Source organism: Micropterus dolomieu, linkage group LG15, assembly GCF_021292245.1.
Source record: "Micropterus dolomieu isolate WLL.071019.BEF.003 ecotype Adirondacks linkage group LG15, ASM2129224v1, whole genome shotgun sequence".
NCBI classification, from domain to species: domain Eukaryota; kingdom Metazoa; phylum Chordata; class Actinopteri; order Centrarchiformes; family Centrarchidae; genus Micropterus; species Micropterus dolomieu.
The window spans coordinates 3,661,952-3,684,483 of record NC_060164.1 but is presented as its reverse complement, the minus strand read 5'-3'; the positions used below and the strand labels follow the sequence as shown (position 1 = coordinate 3,684,483).

The 22,532-nt window shown below is 42.8% G+C and overlaps 1 protein-coding gene across 1 annotated transcript in view; it reads right to left on the bottom strand.

Annotated features, from left to right (window-relative positions):
- Nucleotides 1-22,532, bottom strand: part of birc6 (baculoviral IAP repeat containing 6) — a 137,552-nt gene that overhangs the window by 65,635 nt on the left and 49,385 nt on the right. The window contains exons 37-58 of the mRNA XM_046071381.1: nucleotides 21,990-22,123; nucleotides 20,961-21,114; nucleotides 20,751-20,867; nucleotides 20,446-20,606; nucleotides 19,662-19,788; nucleotides 19,343-19,453; nucleotides 18,517-18,778; nucleotides 17,839-18,410; nucleotides 16,786-16,961; nucleotides 16,577-16,673; nucleotides 15,990-16,184; nucleotides 15,672-15,872; nucleotides 15,249-15,528; nucleotides 14,906-15,162; nucleotides 13,554-13,662; nucleotides 13,043-13,279; nucleotides 9,996-10,842; nucleotides 9,534-9,677; nucleotides 6,048-6,177; nucleotides 3,117-3,248; nucleotides 443-604; nucleotides 140-313 (exon numbers count right to left, since the gene is read on the bottom strand). Of these exons, the coding sequence (XP_045927337.1) occupies nucleotides 140-313; nucleotides 443-604; nucleotides 3,117-3,248; nucleotides 6,048-6,177; nucleotides 9,534-9,677; nucleotides 9,996-10,842; nucleotides 13,043-13,279; nucleotides 13,554-13,662; nucleotides 14,906-15,162; nucleotides 15,249-15,528; nucleotides 15,672-15,872; nucleotides 15,990-16,184; nucleotides 16,577-16,673; nucleotides 16,786-16,961; nucleotides 17,839-18,410; nucleotides 18,517-18,778; nucleotides 19,343-19,453; nucleotides 19,662-19,788; nucleotides 20,446-20,606; nucleotides 20,751-20,867; nucleotides 20,961-21,114; nucleotides 21,990-22,123 (4,779 nt within the window). The remainder of the gene's footprint in view (nucleotides 1-139; nucleotides 314-442; nucleotides 605-3,116; nucleotides 3,249-6,047; nucleotides 6,178-9,533; nucleotides 9,678-9,995; nucleotides 10,843-13,042; nucleotides 13,280-13,553; nucleotides 13,663-14,905; nucleotides 15,163-15,248; nucleotides 15,529-15,671; nucleotides 15,873-15,989; nucleotides 16,185-16,576; nucleotides 16,674-16,785; nucleotides 16,962-17,838; nucleotides 18,411-18,516; nucleotides 18,779-19,342; nucleotides 19,454-19,661; nucleotides 19,789-20,445; nucleotides 20,607-20,750; nucleotides 20,868-20,960; nucleotides 21,115-21,989; nucleotides 22,124-22,532) is intronic.

The window sequence follows — 22,532 nt, the reverse complement described above, 5'->3', positions numbered from 1 at the left end:
ATCTCCTGGTAAATATCAGTGGAGCAGGAAAAATTTGGCAAACCTAAGTCAAAGAAAGATAAAACTTTTGTTAACTTGAATATTTTTAAACACAGGAGCATTCCTCCTCAAGTACCGTAGCACTGCATGATTTTGGTACCTTTCTCAGTGCGTAGTCTCTTGAAGGAGTCCGTCTTAGAAAGGCCAGGGTCAGAGATGACCTTGGAGCCCAGTTTTACAGTCAGGTTGATGGACTGGTAGCCCTGTGGCAGCTTGCGGTCATACAGGAGTGTCAGGAGCTGGGCCAGGGTCATCTCAGGTGGGAGGGGCTGACCTGGAGGGGAGGACAGGGTGAACTAAAATTCACATACATGAAATTTGGTTGCTTAAGTCAAGCGTTTGACTCAAACACCTCTATGTCCTGCTGCCAGATCTGAGGTGGCATGCACTGTATATGCAGTACCTGGAAGCAGCTTGTGGTAAAGGTGGAAGACCGGTACACTGATGGTTTTGGCTGAGGGGTCTACACCAGACGAAGCAGTCAACTTGTCGCTCATCACGCGACCCCTCCTTGATGGAGGTCTAGGAGGGGTTGAAAGGGCTCGCTTGGACTGGGACTTTAAGCCTGATGGCAGACAGACAACATGTTAGTCATCTTCTCATTTCGCATCTCACCATTTGGAATGTGGCTATTCAAATGTGTGTCCTAAATCACTCCTTCACTCATTTACATCATCGATGACAGGTGAAGAGCTGTAATTTCCATATGCATCAAATGTGACACATTGCATTGTGGGATTGTAAGCAGAAGGCGTGTACATGCCATTGACACTACTTTGTTGTTTTTACTGTGGACATTTCTGAGGGCATGATATGGTACAGACATTTCACACATATAAAGGGGGTAAAGAGGGTAAATGTAGTGCACTAGACAGCAAATAGGGAGGTATTTTAGACATACAGTGAAGGTAAAAATTATTTGATCCCTTGCTGAGTGTTTGCCCACTGACAAATGAGCGGTCTATAATTTTATTGGTAGGTTTATTTGAACAGTGAGAGACAGAATAACAGCAAAAAAATGTTATAATTTGATTTGCATTTTAATGAGTGAAATAAGTATTTGACACCTCTTCAAAACATGACTTAGTAGTTGGTAGCAAAACCATTGTTGGCAATCACAGTGTGTGACAACCTGCAATTATCACCAGGTTTCACCACCGGTGGAAATCCCCGGAAACGCCTATTTTGATTCAGCACACGCTGATTTGTTACCGAATGGCGCGACAATTAAACCGACTGCCTGTAAATGTCAGTGTGTCGGAAGGAGAGCGAGGGAGAGAGCAGTGACAAAATGGGCCAGAGCAACACGCTCTTTGACAGTCAGAACAAAGCAAAAAGTAAGGTAGTTAAATCCCCTGCCTACCATATTTCATCTGTGACTATCAGACGCCAATCCTCAGGATTGGATAATAATTCGTCGTGCAAAGTTGTTTGCGGAAGCCAGTAAAACATTCACAACCCAGCAGCAAAACCCTAGACTGGATTCTTTGACTGGACTCCATGAGTTATCAAACTTTTTTTCTTTACTATGACGTTTTCTTTTGTTTGGTGCCTGAGAAACTAAACCAGCTTTATTTTTGCTCGCTATCAGCACTGGACTGAATTTATTTTTGTGCTTTTTGAAATGAACTGCAACTAATTTGTGTTTTTGAGATTGTTTGGTTTAAGTGTGCAGAAAACCCGAAGAGGAATTTTGAGTTGGATTGTGCTTTACTTTGTGATTGTGTTTTTGTGTCACATCTTTAAATACACCAATATTTTGTTTTGGTGGCTGTGAGCGTGAGTGGTTGTTCATCTATGTGTGGCTCTGTGATGGACTGGCGACCTGTCCAGGTTGTACCCTGCCTTTCGCCCCAATGTCAGATGGGATTGCGGGGGGCGACCCTGTACACAGGATAAGCGTTTGATGATGGATGGATGGAATATTTTGTTTTGTGCCAAGCTTTTGAGTTTGTGGTGTTTCTTTCTTTTATGGTCATTCAGTAGGAGGGTGGATATTATTTTAGGATGTACATCCTTTGTGACATTTGATTTAAAAACCGTTGACAACCAGTAACCCGTATCTTACTGTCAGGAGAGAGACCTGACTGGCAGCCCGAACAATAATAATTTAAACTGTGTAAACCAAACTGTCACAAGAGGTCAGACGTTTTTTGTAGTTGGCCACCAGGTTTGTACACATCTCAGGAAGGATGTTGTCCCACTCCTCTGTGCAGATCTTCTCCAAATCATTATGGTTTTGAGGCTGACATTTGCCAACTCGAACCTTCAGCTCCCTCCACAGATTTTCTACGGGATTAAGGTCTGGAGACTGGCTAGGCCACTCCAAGACCTTAATGTGCTTCTTCTTGAGCCATTCCTTTGTTGCCTTGGCCCTGTGTTTTGGGTCATTATCCTGCTGGATTACCCATCCACGACCCATTTTCAATGCCCTGGCTGAGCGAAGGAGGATCTCCCCCAAGATTTGACGATTTAAGAGTGTGCTCCTAATCTCAGCTCGTGACCTGTATAAAAGAAACCTGGGAGGCAGAGATCTTTCTGATTGAGAGGTGGTCAAATACTTACTTCACTCATTAAAATGCAAATCAATTTATAACAGTTTTGACATGCTCTGATTTTTGTTGTTGTTATTCTGTCTCTCACTGTTCAAATAAACCTACCAATAAAATTATAGACTGATCTTTTCTTTGTCAGTGAGCAAACATATAAAATCAGCAGGGGATCAAATAATTTTTTTCCTCCCTGTAGCAGATGTTAGATATGTTTATGTTAAGCTATGACCAAAGAACAAGCTTTTGTCATAGTGCTAGCTTGTACATCGCAGTTCTATACCAACTACTGTTTAAAAAACCATTTTTTATTCTTTGTGAGGTTAATCAATAGTGATAATTGATTCAAATGTCCTGCAAAGTTTGGGCACAACTGTGTAATAGTTCTCTCTCTCTCCCTCTACCCTCCACACACACGATTGGCATGTAGGCAGTGGAACAAGATGCAGAGGCCAGCAGAGGTTGGCTAATTAGATGATGGCCGGGTGGCAATGGGATAAGGGGTATGTAAGGAAGAGAACCAAGAACCTGAGGCCACAACAACACTGTAGTTGTCCTGGAAGCCGCTGTCTGCTTTCATCTTCTCCTTCTCCTCATGATTCTTCTTCTCCTTGTCCTCTTTCTGCTCATTGATCAGCTTAGCTGTAATACTGGGTGTGTCTGTTTGGGTGAACAGAAGAAAGCATGAACTACAAAATCACATTAGTAATACAATATATTCATTTTGGGATTTCTTTCTTTTGGCAGGCTTAAAACTGTAGATATTGTAGATATTTTTGATGAAAATCTGTGCAATAAAAGTACAGGCAATAGATGATGCGTCTCAGACACACAGCCACACACACATGCCCGAACATAGCCCCATAACAGCAGTAGTGTATCAGGCCTTCTATCAGCTCATCAAGGTCCCAAGAGCTGAGCCATTCATCATGTTCTGCAGCTCACAGCATCCAGGCTGCACCACTGACCTTGATTGTCAAAGAATGTTCAGAGGATTAAAGCCCAAGGGCACATGGCTGATCCACAGGGTTGACTTCTGGGATACATTTTGTTAATAATTTAGCAGAGCTGGGAACGTTAAAGTGTTATTATCGTGTTAATGCATTAATTAATTAACGCCAACAATTATTTTGCTCACTGACTCTGAATAGGCCTACACATAGGCTACAGTCAAACCATGGGTCACAGGAGGGGCGGGATGTTGATCAGCCTGCAAATCACCCACCCAGACAAGCAGTGGAGGGAGGCTTCGGCAGACTACGGTGGATGCAGCGTGTGGGAGAAGTAGATAAACAAACGCAAGACAAACGATCAAATGCCATAGCGAGTGGATAGCTACACACTGCATGCTGGTTAGTACTGGGGAAGATGTCGGTCTTAGGAACGTTCTTAAAATCACAACATAGTTGCTTGGCCCGCAGGTTTGCTCTTTCCTCAGGTGAACAAGCGCTCCGCGAGTAAACGGCAGGCCTCTATGGAGTAACCAAGGCAACAGCTTCTGTGCGCTACACAGCTGTAGCCTATTTAACTTAAGTTAAAATTATAGGCTACATAACTGTACCTGACAGGTCTTCATCTAGCTTTGCGGGGATGCTCTTCCATGTGAATTCCCTCCTGTTGATGTCCTGATAACTATTTAGGAAACAGTAATAGATTCTGGAAACTCACAAATAGCGAGGATCAGTCTCTCTTCCAATGATCTGTGCTGCACGTTCAGACAATTCAACTTTGGCAGCAGGCGGGCGTGTGTGCTTGAGGCGAGCACCATCGCGACACTTCACCTCACTCTAACAGGGTAACTTGTTACTGAACATGGACTGTTTATGCTGCTCCTTGATAAAAGCAAAAAGTTTTGGTTTAATATTTGATTTGATTACAATAATGTCTAAGTTGAGATTTACAAGAAATTTTTTATTGCTGCTGTGTAAAGGGAATACTGCTGGTAAAAAGCACCTTAATTGTTTAAAATGTTACACACACCACGTTATTGCAATTATATATATATAGCAGTACATTTAAATCAAAAGTGCGCAATACACTACTTTAGAATTCATTATTCAATTTTACGCGTAATAAAGCGATCAAATGATTTTCTTGATTAAAAATCGTTGCCCAGCACAATAATTTAGCCTATAATTAAAATCAAGGATGTAAACTCGTCACGGGTTGAAAAATGTGACAAAAATGTGTGAAAACCCTGATTTTTTTGCTTACGGTTGTCCTACCGTGAACATTTTATACCAGCCCCTGCCTAAGACTGTGTGCTCCTTCTCCTTGTGTGCAATTACTTGAAAACCAGTGGAGGACTATGGAAGTGAAGACCCTCATATCTGAAAACTTTATTTTTTTCTTAATATTGAAACACATTTTTTGAAAATCTGACACAATAAACAGTTTTTAAACACTAATAACTCAACACAGTGAGGAGAGAAAACACTCATCACAGAAAACTACTGAGATTGATACATTGTAGCTTGAAGCATAGGGACTTGTCTTTGAGGAGCACACGTTGGCACAACGGCATCGGCTAAAACTACATCTGTCCACTGCAGAGGCTCTATCCACAACCTGGAGTAGGAACTAGTATTAATGAGGGTATTCATATTATAACATTAAATAAAAAGCCTAATGTTTATTTAATAGTATTCTGTAGTATAATGTTAATATAGTAATTATCCAATTTTACTATTTTGATTAGAATTTAAAATAATACTATACTTGATAGCTTATCACTAGTATAATATGAATTACAGTTATAGCAGTTTCATCTCTATGGGTTGTTTTCATTAAATCCTTGTGCAAGAAAAATGCTCAACCTTAATCTTGTTAACGCTAATTAATGCATTCATTTGTTAATGCTAAGTAGATCTAATAACTCATCAATAATCACAACCATTCATGCAGAACAATTAGTTCAACATTTCAAAAGTTTGCTGTAACACATAAAACTTTTTTGGAATGTCCCGCCCCATCCAGGCTGTGATTGGTTTGTTCACGGAAAGTGACACTGACAAGCACATCGGCTTTATGAAAACTTTTTCTATTTTTCTTCCATCTTACCGTGTCAGCTGCAGACGACGCATCGTCACTGTTTTTGTAAAACGAGCTGCTCACAGAGAGCCCTGTTGCTTCAAAGCACAGACTTCTGGGGGGCTAGGAGGAAATGCGATGCTACCAAGCGGACCAATCACAGTTGTGGCTAAGGCATAGATTGGAGGCAGAAGTAAATCAGGCAGACTGTCCGCATTACAACCATAGACTGTATGGTTTGCTTTTCTTATCCTGGTAACTGTCTCTGTAGCTGACAGAATATACGTGTACTCTGACAAGGCGTGGTGTACTTGTTTACACACTAGTAGCTCATTTTTCTATTAGCTGTAAGCCTTACGTTTCCACACACACACACACACACACACTCTAGTCCACTGGAAAGTTCAGGTTTTCTATAGTGAAATATACCAGAGACCCGGTCCAGGACTTCAGCTAGCGTAGTGGAGATGGGCAGATGGAGGGTGCGGTACTTGTGCCCTGCTCCATACATGGGATGTTGGATCATGTGGCTGGTGGCATTGATGCGTCCTTTGTATAACTGGGAAGGAAAAGGACAAAATGGTTTTGTATTAGCATGTTATAAAAATGTATAAAGGTTAGAGCTAACCCTAACCTGTTTGGGTCTGGAGACCGTACTCAGAGCTTCTTGGCAAGGTGAACAGATGTTGATATTTCTTGTATACAAGTGAACACAATGCTGATGGTGCTGGAGTCCAAAGCGAACACATTCATCCCCTTAGCACAATATCTGTAGACATGTCATGACAATTTGAGCAACTGTTGCTAGAATACCTTGTCTGGACCTTGTCAACCACAGTCCTCTCTGCTAGTGAGCAACAAGAAAGAACAGCCTAGAACACTGAGACAGCTAAGATTGATTGCTTTGGGTAATTAAAACCTATTTTTCTACACCCTGCTCCCAGACACACACGCTACTAAAAGATATTTTCTGACAACCAATCACCGAGCTGTGTAAAATACGGATCATTAAGGAGGACACATTAGACCAGGCATGCATAAGTCTGGGGGGATCACTGTGATTGGAAAGGAGGCTTCTGCTTCATGCTGCTCCGCTGTCCCCTTGTGGTCAGTGCTGAATACTACATCAATCTTTATGCTTGGTGACACACCATCAGTTTGCGGTTGTAGCGACATGGACAGAATGTGTGTTTTGTCATGAATGCTGTCATCATGTATATACCTGCTACAGTTAGATGTGTTTGGAAGAGTTTAAACTTATTTTATTTCTATATTTCTTTATTTCCTTAGTTGATACAACACAAATCACATCAAATAGAAATATTTTGAGTGTTTAGGGCACCATTTTCTACCCGATCTTACTGATCAAACTTAAAGAACATAGAAGTTGGCTCCATGTTGTAATCTAGCAGTCTGCTGCACCACCTATGTGCAAGTTCAAACATAGCTTAGTTTGAACATTGTGTGGGAGTTAGTTATAATTTAAAATGGGTTGTACCATACAAGTTAGTAACAAGGCACAGAAAAGAACAGAGTAAGTCCTTCTTCATTAATTGATGCCATGATGAAAAAGGTGGGAGGGACTAATTATCGAGGAACATGACATTTTTATTCTATATGTAGTGAGAAAATTGCTTTCATGGAATGTCTCCCCGGCATACATCACAAACACTCCTCAGCAGCATTTAAGACCCTGTGGAATCTTCAATGAGGTTTTTGAATAAAACCATTCAGTCACCCTCTGGATCTGAACTGACTTGCTCCCCCCTTTTCAACAGTAAAGGTTTCAAAATGGGACACTTGCCGGACAAGACAAGAACTTTTTATACTGACTCTTCATGTAGGCCTTCATTTCAGCCTCTGTCTGAAACAAGCTATAGATGCTTTCTTTAAGCCCCCCCTCAAAGCCCACTGTCTTCTGATTGGCCAAGACATAAATCGCGTTACCAGGCTGTTGTTGCTGGGTGGAACAGGCAGACTGAGTGATAGTGTGGGAGCACATGACCATATAGGGGTTGTACCAGAACAGGTTTACATTGTTTAATTTTCAAAAAACACCATATTTTTGTCATACTGCACATTGCTGCTGTTAATCTTAGTTCACTATTAGAAGTTTTAAAAATGAGTTTTTCTGGCAGTTAAAGTAGAATCTCTGATACCTTGTAGACAGATCTGCTAGAATAATTTTTTTACTGAATGTGAATGAAAGACCACTATACTATTTCATGTCTTTAATTAGTACTACCTGACCATAGTGATCTAGTGAAGTATGTGAATTTTTGTGTACAACTAGAACGGAAAACAGGAGACGATGCCATTTTAGTTCCACAACACTTTTGTGGTCGTAATATGCTTTTTGGCTTTTTCCCCTCTCCTTTATTGACTTCTCTTTTTTGTGCATGTAACAGGTTTGCAAAGTGAAAAAGCCCAAAGGGAGTTCCCATCTCCCACAGAAAACTCTGCTCTGAACTGCCTGAAAACAGCTCGTTTGTAGTCCAGCCTTTACTTCTGCTTTCTCGTGACATCACAAGAAAACGCATGTCATAATCTCTGCTTCTGATTGGCTAGTAGTCCTTAACTAGGTACTGTGCACGCGCAACTCCCAAACAGTGAGATGCATCACTCCATAGCTAAAACGAAGCCTTCAAACACAGGGTGAAAAGAGGAGCAGCAGCAATATGCAGTATGACAAAAAATATGGTGTTGATGAAACCATGTAAACCTGTTCTGGTACAACCCCTAAATAAAATGATGAAAGTGAAAATGAGCATAATGTGACCACTTTAGGATAAAGGAATGGGGGTTTCCGTGTGGAAATTCCCTCCAGTTGACAAAAAGAGCTTGACTGGGACTTTCCCTTCAGGCTGGACCTCAAACCCCCCCGAGCTCACATCTTTTCCTCTTCTGTTCACAATTGAACCTTTTTCTTAAACAAGCCTTTTAGTGCCTCAGTGTTAAACTGAAAAATTGTTGAAAGGCTGAAATGAAAAGGCTATCTCCTGCATCCCCAGACTGAACGAGTGTAATTATTTAATATTAAATTAGTTGATTCATTACATACTGTATATTTACATCGGCAGGTCATTGTTAAAGACAGATAACATCCCTTTACATTTATGAAATTATGGTTGCCTGAAAATACTTGTAAACATCTAAGCATAGCACTCAACAACAAGCAGTGAGCATCAGGCAAACTAATAACCACTGTTATAAGGAAATGGGTTTGTAACAGAAAATAAAACAAGACTAAAAGTCCACAGTCCCGCAAGGGCAATCTAACACCTCTTCCTAACAGGATGCGAAGGAGTGAACATCAGTTTGTTTCCCAATGAGGGGTCCTAACCTGCTCCACACATCAGTGAACAGGCTACACAACAAAAACCCCTCGCCCTGGCTCTATTTGAGGTTTTGCACGCCTCCAACATCCTATACCCGTGCAAGGCATTGTAAACCTCTGTATTTATTTACTTAGCATTTATTATCTATTTATTAATTTATCCTCTTGAATTATGGTCCCTGCTTGGTCCATGTATTGTGACCAGCATATTTGTTGTTTTGCTCTGGTGCCAAAATGCTTGATGTCACTGACAGGGTTTCTTGATTGATTGTAGTTGTTGTTTTTGTCTTGTTTGATACGACTGGCAGACTAAAACTGAATTGCTCTACAGGGATAAATAAAGTTGTTTGAATTTAATTGAATTGAACATATTGTCATTAGATGAAATGTCAGTGACTTCCTTCAGTCAGCAGTCAACATGGGCAACATCGCTTGTAGTATATGTGGACAATTTTTCGTGCTCCATCCGTCAGAGCTCTCTGTATGTTAGGAGGAGATGTGAGGCTGTGCATAGCCAGATTTGATTTTTTTGACATTTTTCTCTCCCATTGGGAAATGAGCAGAGAAGAGTTACCCACCGGACAGGGAGACTGTAGGAAGACTGTGACCTTCTCGTCCTCCAACATGAGCTGCAGGAAAAGCCTTCGAATGAAGCCCGAGATGTTTCCAGAGATCGGCACGTTGCTTCGCTGGGGTGCAGACTGGAAGAGCTCACAGAGAACCTGCAGCCAGAAAATACAGTCTTAAACCATTACAGAGGCCAATGAACATATCCACATGAAGAGAGATTGTCACTGATGCCACCAAGGCCTTCACAGAGTCCCTACTTCTTTAAGAAATGATATTTATATTACCACATTTTTAAAACATGAATAACAGTATAGTCATACTAATAGTAGTAGTAAAGTCATAGTCTGTGGCTTTGGTGGGTTGAAAAACAAGTCTCTAAATCTTTGACAAATTAGGTCTGAGATGTCAAAACTGAAAAAAAATTGAAAGCATTAAGTCTTCTCATAACAGAGCGGAATGTAAGAGCAGACCTGTGCCATGAGCCGCTGGTTGTTAGGATGGCAGGAGATACACTGGAGAAAGAAGGCCACAGTGGCATTCTCCAGAGCTGTCCTCTGCTGGGTGGTGAGTCCTCCTGCCTGCCCAGAAGACACCAGGGAGAAGCGTGACCCTGAAGGCTGAGGCTGGGATGGAGGGGTACATGCGGCAGATCCAGAGCCCAGAGGCTGACAGCCTGCATTGGCACCGGCACTGGCACTGGAGTGGCACAGCAGGAAGAGCAGTGCTGTCCACAGCGGGTTGACCTCTGGTCCCCCCAACCAGTCTTTCATGGCATGACTGTTGCCCACTTCAGTCAGGAAGCGCAGCACTGGAGCGGCCAGCTCTGCAGCCAGAGGCGGCCGACTGTGTGAGTGATAGTGGTGATGGTGGTGTCTTCTTTCTGCCTGAGCAGCGGGCAGAGGAAGGTCGGCACTGGCCAGGAGACCAACGCAGAACTGGGCCAGGCTACGAACCAGCAGTGAGGGTAAGCCTGAGTCCAGCAGTTGCTCTATGGCTCCTGGAGACTGGGAGGCTGCTGCCAGCGTAGTTAACTGGGACTCTGACAGATTAACTGGGGGTCTCGCATGCTTGGAGTCATCTGTAAGTCCTGCAGTGCTGGTGTTGGCGTCATGCTGCTTTTTGCCGTCGTCGGTCATGGAGAGGCGGTGGTGCTGGGCTTGAGAGTGACTGGCGCTAGGCACTGACACGATCCCCATCCAGGACATGAGCAGGGAGAAGTAGCTGGGGTGGATGTGACACATGGAACACAGCAGGCTGTCCACGGCCTTCTTCAGCACAATGTTGCACGGCAACGACATGGACCAGTTGTACAGCAGCCTGGAGGGAGGGGAAATAATGGCATCAATAATCCATCATGAATGTAAGTTGTTCATCCTCAAAGGGCTGCAAAATCAATGCTGATGTAGTGTTTGAATATTCAGACATCTTCATGGTAAGTAAGAAAGGTAAATCATTTTTAACAATAATTTAAGCGTCCGCAGACTTATTATTCAACAAATAATAGTTTTTTAAACAACGTCATAAGTAAGGCTGTATATGGGGGATTCATTGATGGCATTCAATTCAGACTGGAGTCATGTTGGAAGCATTAACGAAGTGTTAGTAGGACCAAAGAGGTAAAACTGCTGTCATGACTGATGAATATTACGCTTATTCAGACATGAGACCCCAATGTAAATAGCCTTTACATTTACAGGCGACTTCCTCTTCCTTTTCAACTGACATGAGGGCGAGCATATATGGACTTAATACATTTCTGACAGTGTCAGCAAACATACAAATACATTACAAATAATACATGCATACAAGGAAGGAATTAACTCTACTTTATGGTAATGATTGCGGACATAGTGGGTGGTGGTGTTGTACTCGAGTGTATTATAATGAGATGTTTCTAACATTCTTCACCTCCCATGTATGTAAACGGAGTGGCCAAAATATTAGAAATCATAATGCAGTTCACCACCACGGCAAACTAGAGGGGTGCAACAAATCACAAACTCACAGTTCAGATCATATCATGGTTTTGAAAAATGTGCTGCTGTGGCTCTGATGTAGCATCCTCTCTCTTTCTGTAGTCACCACTCAGTGACTTGGTTACCCATCACAAGTAATAAACACTATGCCGGTCTGTGGCCCAGGTGAATTTAATTTATATTTAAATGTTTTTATTTTAGACAGCAAGTTGTACCCGCCAACTTTTGGCAGTGCACCAGTTGTTAGTCAGCTTAGCCCGGTAAGCCAGTCAAGCTCATGTAGTGATGCTGCCTCTGAATGGTAAACACAAACAAAAAGAGAGCAGAACTCGAGGACTCCCTGACATTAAGATCCACCGTGTGGGTGCATTAGTTACAGTTTCCCAGTTTGTTACAGAGAAAATGGGCAACCATTAGTATTAAACTGTTTCCTGATTCAACTTATGTAGGCTATGTCTGTGGAAACATGTCATTTACAGCATCCATCAAATGTGTCGATTAGCAAAAGGAGACCAAACCAGACTGGAAGAGGAGTCCTTCTCCCCACAGTGTTCAAGCAGGCTCTCACTACACATTCAGAATGTGTCAGCAATAACTACATGGAATATTTCTTGCATATTTCCACTTTACAATAGAGAGACCGGAACGGCAGGGGAGGACATGCAGCAAGGACCGCAGAGGAACAGGTAGTTCGCACTCTATGAGCTACGGGGGCACCCCAACAGGTGAGTCTTATGATAGAGCATTACTGTATATTTGTGTTATTACAGTAAGAATTATGGCCAGTGAGCCACTGTTGAGTGTTTACATGTTTACATTTTTTCCCCCTGCTGTACCAATTACGTACCAGAGTGCACCCCCAGTATGTGTAGCAAAAATATAGATTTTTAATATTTCGGTTTTAATATTCGTTTTCCACAGTATGGATCCTGAAAATGTGCTTCTCTTCACCGCTGCAGTGCCCACACAGCCCCGCCCCGGAGAGGTTGGATATGTCTCTCCCCTTTCAACATCACTAAAGTATTAAACAGGGTGGCCCAAAAAACCGTTGTTGATAAGATAGCTGTCCTGTTTGCCCAACAGACATTTATAATTCTCAAAACTAAGCTAATCCCCCTCGGAGCTATCAGACCTGAGGAACCTCAGGCTGCAGAGTTTCAGTTGAGAGGAAATACTTTGACTAAGGTCAGAGGTAAATGAACTGATGCTCTTCTGTTTAACACGCAGTACTGTTAGTAGGGATGCAACGATTACAGATTTTGTTGGTACGATTATAGTCTGAGGAATAATCACTGTTTCATGATTATTATGCATTAATTCATTTACACTAGTAATGACTTATGTTCATTTTTAATATTTATTTACATTAACAATTATCTTTCTATAATATGTAAGTATTATTAATGTAAGAGGATTATTATGTTATTGTCATCAACTCTTATCCATAGGTATAAGTTTTAGTGTATCGAAGTTAGAAATTCTAGTATCGTGACAACACTAGTATGTATGGTGTCCACACTATGGGGAAAAACGTGACTGACTCAAAGAGCTCTCTGTTGAGCAGTGCAGGCAGGTCGTAGTCAACAGGCAGCTCATAGCTGTGCCACAGGATGGCTGCCACGCAGTGGAGGTGGGAGGGCGAAGGCATGAGGAGGCCGTATTCCCTCAATGAAGCAGAGGAAGAGCCACCACTGGCACCAGCGTAACCCATGGGGCCGCTCATCTTGTGGGCAGCCACCCGCGAAGAGTCATGGACCCACTGGAGAAGAGCCTGGATCCTGGAGGGTTCAGAACAAGCTTTGATAAATAACTCCTCACATGGTTTGAAAAACACAGCATCATCCCCTCAATCCCAAAGGGAAATTTATATGCAACAAACACGACCATATGGCAGTAAAAGACCACAAGGACAGTGTGAGGACACGTTTTACAATCAGCTTATGAGTCTGTCTGGAAAATCACCTTGACAGAAAACTGTTTCTCATCATTGGTTCTTATTAAGGGGAGCTAAAGGACAGTTTGAGCTGAGGTAAAAGCAGGATGTTGATGTACCTGTCTTTGGTTCCAGAGTCCTGTGTGGTGCCCAGCTGGTACAGAATATCGATGGTGGAGTCTGAGGAGAGGCCGTTCAGTCGCCCAAACAGCAGAGGACTGTTCAAATCTACAAAGATAGAAGCAAAGACTGAAATATTGAGCAATATTCTCCAAAAAGCCAGGACCCATACAAACAAAACATTTTGTGAAGAAGCAAGAAGTCTACAAGTGTTACCAGAAGAACACCACAGACCAAACATGGCTGCACACCCTGCTATATAGCGCCTCAGTGCTGAGGAAGAATTACCATTAACTGTAAACTCATCTATTCACATCCTTTATTGCTGTTACACAATCCCAGTAAAGCAAAAAGTAAAGTATTTATTCACCCTCTAACAAAAAATGTATTCTAACTAGGGCTGCTCCATTCTGGCAAAAATCCTAATCCCGATTATTTTGCTCATAATTGAAATCACTGTTATTAACACGATTACTTTCAAAACTGAATGTGACATTTTTTTGTGTGCGTGTACAAACAGACAGACTGGAGCAGAGCAGGTGGACTACCCCACTTGATGACAACTCCTTACATTATAACGCTGAAACGTTATAAGGCTGTTTTTCTTTTACATAAACAAAGCTGTACAGTGAGGGGGACAGTCCTCAGGAGCACACTGACAATACACGCTGCAGCAGTATACCAGGTTTTAACCTAGTCTTGTATCTTTTTTTTTTTTTTACATTTTCCTGTAGAGGTCTGTTACCTGATCCATTTAGATGCTCTGCCACAGTAAGCTTTAACTTGCCTTAACCGAAACCCAGGTTGAGGTTTGGAAAGGTCTCTCTCTTTGTGACTGATGAAATAATCTGTGTCACTGTGCGTCATGTGTTGCAAGTAGACAGAAAATACACATTGTAGTAGTAGAGATGTTTCTCTTTAAGGTGGCAAGACCACTTTCATTAATGCTTCACCAATTACCACAATGACCAGTTATTTGTTAAAAGAGCCTGGAGGAAAATATTTAGACTCTTTTTCTATAATGGGTCAGTCCTTTCTGAATATTTTCCTAGCTGTACCCTATCAATGTGTCCTACTATACATCTATGTATCGGTACTAATTATAGAGAAAACAGCAACTTCCTATTTAAACATTTAAACCCAAGTACATATTCATCAGTAATTGGAGTATATCTTGCTGTCACTGCTGTGACCAAATATTCAAATTGTTTGTGAGGGCTTGCATCACAAAACCACTTCCTGTTGGGGCAAAACAACATCTACAATGCCTCCTTGTCTGATACTTTCAAGGTTCTGTGGATCTGCTACCTATGCTTAACATACAGTGTGTGTGTGCGTGTGCGTGTCTTACTGGCAGGATCTGTGCCAGATGCAGCACAGTTCCTCAGCAGAATGTCAGTGAGTTTGAGTCCGATACGAGTGGACTGTAGGCCGATCTTGACCAGCACAGCCTCAATGTTGGGCGAGTGCATGCCACAGTAAGGTGACATGAGCAGCGCGGCGCAGGTCTGCAGCAGGTTGGCGGTAGGTGCTGCAGCACTGGCCATCATGGCCTCCAGGTCACTGACGTGGGTCAGGCAATGGTGGAGAAGACGTAGCCACCCGATGCTGTACAGGGAGAAGGAAAAGGTTACAACACCGCCCACAACTAATAGAAATCGACATACTCTTAATCCAGAATCAGTTTTTGGTACCTGGTTTTAGAGACCTGGTCCTCAGAAGGCAGGAATGGGTTATTGACAGTTGCAGAGGAGGTGTTACCAAAAGCAGTCAGTCCCAAGAGTTTGATCTGAGACAGACCCAGAGTGCTGGCATCACGAGGCCGGTGTAGCCTCAGGCAAACAGCCGATGCAACCTCAGCCTTCACCAACTGGATCTTTATATACGTCAGGCCGCTGGTGATGACTGGCGTAGAGAGTGGCAACATGTTGACCCCATCAGCGCTGATCTCCACCGAAACAGAGGACGGGCAGGCTGGTTGGTAGGAGGAAGGGGACACAGCAAACCATAAAGGAATGTTTTCATCAAAGGGAGATGGAAAAGCTTTTGTTGGTTGCAAAACTATATTTTGTCATAATTATTTATTAACTTTCAATATTAATTTAAATGCTACTCACTGGCTAGAGAGGCAAGGTGTGGCTGGATGTGGAGCTCTTTCAGCAGCACAGCAGCAGGAAGGTGGATGGTGAGGTCACACCAGGCCTCCTCTGGCAAAAAGATGTAGGACCAAGCTGCAGAGCGGGCCCGGCGGTGGGGGGGTGTGGCTTGGAGGAGGACCTCTGCAGGCTGCGCTGTGGGACTGCTGGATGTGATGGTCCCTGTGAACGGACCAATAGCTCATTTAGGATTTGATGCAAGGTTGTAAAGTTCTAATCATGTAAAAAATATTGTCCCATAGGATGTAACAGACTGAGTGGAAAAATAACTGAAAGCACCTAAAGGAGCAAAGTTGTGGAGTCCCTCTGCGTTGTCTGGCTCTGAGGTCATCACTCTGGTTTTCAGGTTGCCGTCTGCTGCCTTTCCAGGACCTGAATCTAAGAACTTCATGATGGTGGACACCATGCTGCGTGCTGTGTTCACAATGGCCCGGGTGCTGGTCACCATGTTGTTACAGATCAACTGCACACCACCTGGCAAAACACAAGAAAGATACGGTTTCTTAAGAAATCGAATATTCAAAATCTTCTGCTATCAAGGCTTTGACCAAACACAGCCTAGCAATTCTCACAATGTAACTGCTGCTATGACCCACATCAACAAACCAACCAATCAGAACAGGACATGAAATAACATAGAATAAGCTTTTTAATGCATAAATGTGTCTGCATTATTGCCAAAGTTCACTGTTTTTCAAACCATAAGAGTAGTGCTGGTGATGTTGATGATGTGTCTGCTATTTCCAACGCTGTGATGCACCATGCATTTATAGCACAACTGGTGTTGTTGCACAATCTAAAGGCGCAGTTGAGGTGAGTAAAGTTTGGTAAGGAAGCAAAATAAAGTGTCGTGTATATATACCCACCCATGTCATGGAAGGCCTTAAGAGCCTCACTGGTGTCCAACACTCGGAGGATGAACCACAGCAGAGGCTCTGACAGCTGACAGGTGGAAAGAGACCCCTAACAAAATAATAAGAGAAAAACCACATATTTAAGTTTTGGCATTGTACTGTATTTATATATTTCTTACTATCAGATCATCACAGCCCATTCACCACAGTCTGATGCTCACCTGTCTGCCCATATAACCACAGGCCATGTATGTGAGGATGGGCTGTAACATGACCTGCACTGAGGTGGCCCTCTTGCTGAGCGTGGTGAGGATGGTGAAGAGACCGTCACCTACTGAGATGGCATCCAGACCGCCATGGAAGTTCTCATGTTTAGTCAAGTGGAGACCGCTGGCTCCTGAGGAACAGAGAGAAGCAGAATTGATCATCCTGATATTTTACTTTTTTGTGTTCTCTGGAACAATCACCCACAGGTTCAATTTTATTATTTGCATGCATTTTAAATAGTTCAATGACCATAACAAAATGAAAATGAAATAGCTGTTTGACATTTAATTTTAAATGTTTTACCCCAACAGTGGGAAATATTGCAATGTTAGTTCAAATTTGAAAATTTCCAACCAGCTGCAAGCGGAAAAGGGGTGCAAACAGCTTGGTAGCATTTGGATGCTTGACAAAAAGCAAAACTCCTATTTTCTTAAAATAATAAAAATAGTTTGATGAACCCTGATTTTCAATTAATGCAAGCAATAGTTCAGTCAAAATGAAATTGTCTAACAATGTGAAAATGAACCACCTTTGACGTTTCATTGTCAAAGACATAACCTGCTGTACAAAGAACAATATTCAAATGCAATAAGTAAAACAGTGTCCTCTGTGTCCCCCGCATCAGTTAGGACTTCCTCATTTAGTCACTTGATTGTTTAACATTTACAAGTTCAACCTACCGACCTGGGAGTTCGCCCTCAGGCCTTTAGGACGTCAGGTGACACAGTATAAAGAGTCTGTAGGGAGGAAGTCAGGTGGATGCTGCTGTTCGTGTGAAATCTAAACCATGGTGCCTAAACCTAACCATACTGTGAGCGGTCACATTAACCCAAAAGGCAAAAAGTTATGAGCATTACTGAAAAGAGCTGGCTCCTGCTACTGCTGGAAACCAGGCTGTTGAGAGCAGTGGGACTGAAACACAACCGTAAAGTTGCGGGTGGTAAAACCAAAACAACGCGCCGATACGCTATAACTCAGTGTCGTACTTCTCTGTGGATTTGTCTTACCTATGATCATGGCCATGGCACTGCTGTTGCACTGGCCCAGTGCTGACAAGATCTGGCTCATGATCTGTTGATTGGCCAACACCAGGTCGGCTACACCTGCAGGAGGACCCTGACTGGACCCGGATCCACCGGCCACGCTTTCTTTGCTGCCACAGACCTTCTCCTCGTCCGACACGCTGCTGTCAGCCGCCCCACTGCCGGCTGGAGGCAGCCGTCCACTAAACTCCCTGTCCCCAGACAGAGGCAGCTGCACCAGCACGTTGACCAGCTTGAGGAGGTCAAACATCAGCTGGTCACGGGTCGTCTCTCCACAAACCGCCTTAGCGTCTCCTGGCCGGATGATGTTGGCAAACAGACCCCCGAAACAAGCCCGGGCGCCCACAGAGCTGTCGGAGCCACTGCGGGACACGAGTTTGTCTGAGCAGGTGATGTAGTGGTGAACTAAGAATGTGATGGACTCGATGACGGAGGAGATGGTGGCCACCGACACCACCTCAAAGTTCTGCTCAAGAGTACACTCCAGCAGCTTCACCTGGGCGTCCAGCGGACCCTGGCCTGACTGGAACGGCCCCCTGAAGGGTGAGGATGGACTGTTAGTTCCCAAAGACCTCTACAGTACATCTACAGAAAAGTGACATTGTTGTCCAAAAATACGTTTCCAATGAATAGACTGCGTACCTCTCAGTAGACAGGATGTGCATCAGTTTGAGAAGGAATTCGCTGAACATCTGCGGACAGGTGGAGGACAGGTGGACCTGCAGGCGGCTCAAAAACTCGTGCATGGCCTGTGTGGCGGTGGGTCCCACCTGAGAGCTGTGCTGGCTCGTCCCGTTGCTGCTGCTGCTGCCGGACAGGAAGCGCACCAGAACATGAACCAGGGTGGGGTCAGACACCATCTGCTGTGCTGTGCTTTCCTGAGAGCTCATCCCGTTGCTGGAGCCTGGAAGTTCAAACACAGGGTTTATATAAATCATTGAACACCAAAAAACTGACAACTGATTCAGCCATGTCTGACATCCAAAATTTGAATGCCGAAATTTTTTTTAAAACAAATGCAGCTATACTGCAGGAAAATCTAATCTTTAAACAACCAATAAGCAAACATGGATGTGTCCAAAAGAATACATCTGGAGTGTTTTTATGAGACATCTTAATGCTAAAATTAGCCCCTAAGTTTGGAGAATTCCTAACAATAACAAAGCAATTAGCTCTAAAGTCGTAGTAGTTGTAGTTTGATTCTAGTTAGAATTTACTTCAGAAGTCATTTCACCAAGTTTTATCTATTAAACCAGTGACAGTTTTAGAAATACATTTTTAGTATTTCTTTATAGCCTTCTAAGCTGTACCTTCCTCTGCTCTGGAATATGTCCACTGTGATCAACCAATCACTGTGGACATAATGACTAAGCTCCTTCATGACACAGAGAAGGTGTGACTGAGGTGTCAGTCTTCTCACAGCTGCTGATGACACACAGAAGGAAACCAGTGAGAGTGGAATACTGACCGCAGGCTGGCATGTTAGTCATCAGGGTGAGAGAGTGCAGCACCAGACACCACGTTCTCAGGGAGGTGTTGGGGTACCAAGCCAGCACTGTCAGGAAACTACTGATGGATGCTGGACAAACACACAACATAAAATATACATACACTGTATAATAGGAATACAAAAAAAACAAACAAACAAGAAAAACGAAAAAAGAATTCCTTGCATTTTAATACGGTCCTCGCACATTTCGTGCTGGGGCCATAACTAGACAATGTATAGTAACACACAGCTCTGTCAGAAGTGTTGAGAAGGAGAGCTAGTGTGGTGGAGGCCTAACCTTGGTTGAGCGGGATGGTGGGCACTCGGCTGGCGTTGAACAGGAAGATGTCTGAGCCGCTCTCCTCACTGCCACCGGAACAAGTGTTGAGACTCAGGGTTAGCCACAGCTGCAGCAGGGACTCCAGCTGAGAGAGAGGAGAACGTACTATTAACTTTACTTACTAAGATAAGTTGGTAAGATATTTCAGTATTTTAATGAATGTTGTGTAAATTATCCCCCATGTTATCAAAAATGGTACTGAACATCGATATTTTTCAAATTACTGTATCGAAGTTAGAAATTCCAGTGTCTTGACAACACTAGGACATAGTACTATTTTTAACCTGAAGGTCTCTCCCCGAGTTTAAGCCCTCCATCTCCTCATTACGTCTTTAGTTCTGTCCCAAATTACAAAAAAAACTGGAAACTGTCCAGTATGAAATTACTGTCCTGTATTGGCAACTGAGCTTGAACTGGATCCAGTATTTCTTCTCCTTTGTCATCCTAGTATGCATGTTACGAACGTACATAGAAAAGTGTTTAATGACCTTCATTGCAAGGAAAAATATATTACTTCACTATGCAGATGTGCCTGTAGAGAATACTGGTTATTTTTTTTCTTCTTTATAGTCCATGCTGAGCTGAACAGAGTCATGTTTTAAATTGTTTTCCCTTTTGGTCCTAAAATTCAATGAACTCATTTGAAAAGACCTGTCCACGTACAGTCAAGGCATTAATAGGTGTCTACACTGAAGAGCACAGTCAGGCATCAGCTGTTTTGTGTTTGTACTTGTGTGCCGACCTGTACGTGGTGGACCTGCAGCATGGAGAAGAGCTTGTTGAAGCAGGCACTCAACATGGGGATGGACGAGGGCTGGACCATCAGGCTGCTGCCTGGAGGAGAGCCTCCTCCATGGAGAGCCCTCAGCAGGGAGTCATCAGTCCCGTTGGAGGGCTGGCTCACTGAAGGCCAGACAACAAGCAAATCTTAGAGCCATGGGACAAAGACAATGCCAACACAAACTAACAGGGACTGAGTTGTCTCCAGGTTGTATGTTCAGCAGTTACTATTTAAATAACAATGTCCTGCTTTCTTTGGTAGGTTACCTGTGGATGAGCTTGAAGTGAGCGCCTGTAGAATGGAGTCAGCCTGTAGAGTTGCCATCATTTTGAGCATCAGCTCAGCCTGCTGCTCCAAGCCCACTTCTAGCCGGGCATCCAGTGCTGTGAAACACGGAGGCAAAAGTTCATAGGTTAGATGGAAAGACGTTTATTTAGAGAGATCAAGACCAGCCCCAAAATCCAGCCTCTACTCACCCTGTGACACAGAGACCGACAGACCCTGGGAGCCGGGCTTTTCAGCAGCAACTGGTGGTTTGGACACTGGGATACCAACCCCTCCAATGTACGGGTTGTACCCGTACGTGCCATAGTCAGCACCCCAGTAGTCATACCAGGTGCTGCTTATAGGCTGAGAATGGAGATGAGAAGGGGGGCAGATGAGAAGCATGGAGGCAAAGGGGATTACGGTCACTCTGCTGTCAACAGATGGTGTACTACATCTGCTTTCAAATCCCACAATGCTAAAAAGTGTAAAGCTACATGAAAAATAGCCCCAACAAACTAGATAATAAACTAGACGTTGTTTAGCCCCATTCTAGTCTTGCGAACACTCAAAGCACTCTACGCTGCTACACTGTCACATTCACCCAATTCTGCTGTAATTTGGGTTATTTGTTAAAAAAAGGACATTTCAAGAATAAAGCAGGGATATTTTTTTTTTTTAAGTGTAATTTTATGCGGTCAAGTTGTGCTTTTGTAAGCTATAATCTTACCAAAAAATATTTCAGGAAAAGTGACACACTTTCATATACATGACTTGAGGACATCAACATCTTTCATTTGACACGCAAGCTGACAGATTTCTGCCACCTGTTTACAGCTTACTTTGTTAAAAGGATTTCATAATGTTTTATACTTCTACATCTCATAATATTATGACCTATTCATGTACAAATTCAACTTAACCTTTAACTACTACTGCTTTTTTCATGAAATATTGGGACTTTTCTTCTTATGTTTATGCCATAATATTACATTTTCTGAAGATTCTTCCTGTAAACCTGCAACTATCTTGGAATATCCTGACTTTCTGACTGTACATTCTTTTCCATTATATTAACAACTTTACTCTCAAAATCGTGGATGTAGCTACATGGCTGTTTACTTCAGTCAGCAAGTCAACTTTAGAGTTTTTACATCAAAACACAAGCCAGTGACCAAGTAATGAACGAGTAAATAAAAAATGACATGATAAAACAGAAGACAATGTCACAATCAACATACCTTAAACACTTTGGCAGCAAGTGGATCTTTTTCCAAATCAATATCTAAAGGATCAATATCAACATCCATCAGGTCTTGTAGCAAGTCAAAGTCTATGTCTTTATCTTTTTCCAAAGATGATAGAGGTGGAGCACCTTTGGATAATGAAAACAGCTTTAATATTGCCAAGGAAGCACACTGGGAAAACATACAAGCAAGAGAAAGTCTTTTTTCAGCACGTTACTGGGCAATTTTAATGCCGATCCAGCTGTTAACTCCTACGCTCCTATACTGGAGGGAGAGTCCAGACACAAGAGAGCCAGCAATGATCAGACTCAGTGCTTCTGTATGGGAACATGTTCAGATAAGTGAAACAAACTAAAGAAAATATATTTCTCCAATGGAGTGTTAACTATACACTAAAACACTGCCCAATCCAATTGCTCTGAATCCACATGTTTGAACCCCAAAAGGCAGAGCTAAACAATATTTATACACAGAAAACCATACTGTGGACTACAACAGTAAACATGCAACTATGAAAAAAGGGGAGAAAATGTTTCC